Here is a 3,708-nt window from a genome sequence, read left to right on the forward strand (position 1 = left end):
AATTCACCTTGTCTAATTACAGATAATGTTTAGAACATGAATTCACCTTGTCTAGTTACAGATAATGTATAGAACATGAATTCACCTTGTCTAGTTACAGATAATGTATAGAACATGAATTCACCTTGTCTAGTTACAGATAATATATAGAATAGTTACACATTTTGGGCTAGAAGGTGCTAGTATGGTGCATACCTTTTAAACAATTCCATCGATAAGATACTTCAGGAAGTATTTACATATTTTAACACAGCCCTGATACATTTTGTACTTCAGGTTACTATTTAGAGGTGTTTACAGATTTTAACACAGTCCTGAGACATCTTATACTTCAGGTGAATGTTTAGAAGTGTTTACAGATTTTAACACAGCTCTGAGACACTTGAACTTCAGGTGACTGTTTAGAAGTTTTTACAAATTTTAACACAGGTCTAAGGCACTTTGTATTTTAGTTAAGTGTTTAAAAGTGCAATTATATAAAATTCATATACTTATACATGCATATTTGAATCTACAAATCAGGTTATTGATGGTGACCTACAGGAATTGCAGTTGTACATTCTGCAGTTAGCAGAGACAAGTCAGCCTCTATGTAACTGTCTTTCTGATCAAGCTTTATCTAGAGTAATTGGTGCTCTAAATTCTGTTCAACAAGGATTCCAGGATGTAGAGACATTTGTACAGGCTTCATTGACTACCACCATAAAGGAAGAAGAGAATGTAGCTACGCTGAAAGTATGCTGAGAATTTTATTTTCTTGTTACCAAATGGAGATAGTGATCATGTTTCTGTAATGAGAAAAAATTTTTTTCATAATATATAACTTGTTTTAAAGATAATAGTTCATGTTGTTTTTTGTATCATGGCTATAACTCGAAAAAAGTTTTGAAAAATATAATATTTTAGCTTTACTTTTGTTCATGTTTTTATTCTTTATACAGAATGAAATGCAGACATTAACCCAAGCTATTGATGCTGCTAAGCAACATGTTCATAATGTTGATGAGCTTAAAGAAGGGAGTGATGATCTCTCGGATCATTTGGAGGTATTACTTATTATTGTTACTTCTAGTGTAGAGACTTTCTGTCATACATTTTATGAACAGAATTATTGTTACTTCTAGTGTAGAGACTTTCTGTCATACATTATATGAACAGAATTATTGTTACTTCAAGTGTAGAGACTTTCTGTCATACATTATATGAACAGAATTATTGTTACTTCAGGTGTAGAGATTTTCTGTCATACATTATATGAACAGAATTACTGTTAGTTCTAGTTTAGAGATGTTTTGCCATACATAATATGAACAGAATTATTGTTACTTGTAATGTAGAGATTTTCTATCATACATTATGTAAACAGAATTATTGTTACTTCGAGTGTAGAGACTTTCTGTCATACATTATATTAACAGAATTATTGTTAGTTCTAGTTTAGAGATGTTTCGCCATACGTCATATGAACAGAATTATTGTTACTTGTAATGTAGAGACTTTCTATCATACATTATGTGAACAGAATTATTGTTACTTTTAGTGTAGAGATGTTCTGTCATACATTATCTGAACAAAATTATTGTTACTTCTAGTGTAGAGATATTCCGTCATACGTCATATGAACAGAATTATTGTTACTTGTAATGTAGAGACTTTTTGTCATACATTATATGAACAGAATTATTGTTACTTCTAGTGTAGAGATGTTCTGTCATACATTATCTGAACAGAATTATTGTAACTTCTAGTGTAGAGATGTTCTGTCATACATTATGTGAACAGAATTATTGTTACTTCTAGTTTTGAGACTTTCTTTCACAGATTATCTGAACAGAATTATTGTAACTTCTAGTGTAGAGATGTTTTGTCATACATTATGTGAACAAAATTACTGTTACTTCTAGTTTAGAGATGTTCTGTTATACATTAGTTTAAGTACAGAATTACTATTACTTCTAGTTTAGAGATATTCTGTTATACATTAGTTTAAGTACAGAATTACTATTACTTCTAGTTTAGAGATGTTCTGTTATACATTTGTTTAAGTACAGAATTACTGTTACTTCTAGTTTAGAGATGTTCTGTTATACATTAGTTGAAGTACAGAATTACTGTTACTTCTAGTTTAGAGATGTTCTGTTATACATGAGGTGAATAACAGAGGATAGATTACTTTTTCTTCATCTTTAATGATCAAATGGATAAATGGAATAAATAAACACTATTTATCATTAAAATAAATATTTGAGAAGTAGTTATTCTTATAGTATTCTGAAAACTACCTTTTTCCATGCAACATTGCATATGAAATAATTTATTTTTTTATTGTTTGAGTTTAATAATGAGTTGTTTATTATCTTTTTTTATTTTTCCATTTAAGAGATAACAAATCTTAAACATTGTTTAATTTTGAACAGAATCTAGCATCACAGCACTCTTTACACCAACATCAGTTAAGGAATTTAGAAAAATTGGTTCTCGAAAGTGGAGCCTGTAAACCTTCAGAGGTAGAAAACCTAAAGGAAGAACTGCAGAACCTGCAGGTGCAGGTAAGATGTTTTTATCACATACCAGGGTTAACTTAACAGAATAACTGCAAAACATTGTGTTTAAGTAAATAGTTAAATTGTTTCTTACATACCAGGGTTAACTTAACAGAATAACTGCAAAACATTGTGTTTAAGTAAATAGTTAAAGTGTTTCTTACATACCAGGGTTAACTTAACAGAATAACTACAAAACATTGTGTTTAAGTAAATAGTTAAAGTGTTTTTTACATACCAGGGTTAACTTAACAGAATAACTACAAAACACTGTGTTTAAGTAAATAGTTAAAGTGTTTCTGTAGAGGCTCTGTGACTGTTTAAGTTTTTCATCATTCATGTCATTTCCATTTTTGTTATTATCAACATAAGTAAGAAGTATGTTGAGCTGTTAAGTCAGAGTTGACCATACTTCAGATTTATAAAGTAATCTTGAAATGAAATATTCATTAATAGTTATTAATAACAGTTGCTGGTTCTTCTGACTGTCAAGTGACTCACCCTACCATTGGGTCAAAGTACAGTAACTCACTTTGACATTTTTTCATATACAAATGAAAATACGAATAACTAACTCAGCTCATAAAACATATATGATACAGTAATGTCTTAAAACTTAAATGTTTGTCATTTTCACGCAGTTACTATTTAAATGTTGCTGTAGGTGAGGGAAAGAAATAAGTATTCCATAAAAGACAAATTTTGTATTATTTTATAAACCTGTGTCTTTAACTTGCACCAAAATGGTTGTAATATTTCTAGATATTTAATATTGTATAAAGTTCTATAGAATGTTTAAAGTGCAATATGCATATTATTTTCCTCCTTTTTTTTTCACAGATAACCCATAAAGTTAAAAAGACCAAATGTAGAAGACAACTAGTTAAACAAATCAAACGTCAATTACATTTTCTGGAGCAGCAAGTTAAGCTTGGCAACATACGACTTGAAAGTCTAACATTTGTCAAAACTGTTACTGAACTTCAAGATGAACTAAAACACCACAAGGTGAGCTTCATGCTTAAAACTTTCTTTATCAATGTTTCCCTGCTGATGTTTCCTGAAACAATGCAATATAACCTTTCCCTGCTGGTGTTCTGTGAAACCTTTCATTGTTGGTGTTGTGTTTCATGAAACAGTCCAACATAACCTTTCACTACTGGTA

General features: G+C 29.9%; 1 protein-coding gene and 1 long non-coding RNA gene across 2 annotated transcripts in view; one reads left to right on the top strand and one right to left on the bottom strand.

Annotated features, from left to right (window-relative positions):
- Positions 1 to 2,184, bottom strand: part of LOC106470186 — a 17,987-nt gene extending 15,803 nt beyond the window's left edge. The window contains exon 1 of the long non-coding RNA XR_001291477.2: positions 2,174 to 2,184. This is a non-coding gene — a long non-coding RNA (uncharacterized LOC106470186). The remainder of the gene's footprint in view (positions 1 to 2,173) is intronic.
- Positions 1 to 3,708, top strand: part of LOC106470184 (nesprin-2-like) — a 102,314-nt gene that overhangs the window by 41,924 nt on the left and 56,682 nt on the right. Inside the window, exons 14-17 of the mRNA XM_013930718.1 lie at positions 523 to 735; positions 942 to 1,046; positions 2,418 to 2,549; positions 3,384 to 3,551. Coding sequence (XP_013786172.1) covers positions 523 to 735; positions 942 to 1,046; positions 2,418 to 2,549; positions 3,384 to 3,551 — 618 coding nt within the window. The remainder of the gene's footprint in view (positions 1 to 522; positions 736 to 941; positions 1,047 to 2,417; positions 2,550 to 3,383; positions 3,552 to 3,708) is intronic.

This window comes from Limulus polyphemus, unplaced genomic scaffold (assembly GCF_000517525.1).
Source record: "Limulus polyphemus unplaced genomic scaffold, Limulus_polyphemus-2.1.2 Scaffold3866, whole genome shotgun sequence".
Classification (NCBI taxonomy): Eukaryota; Metazoa; Arthropoda; class Merostomata; order Xiphosura; family Limulidae; genus Limulus; species Limulus polyphemus.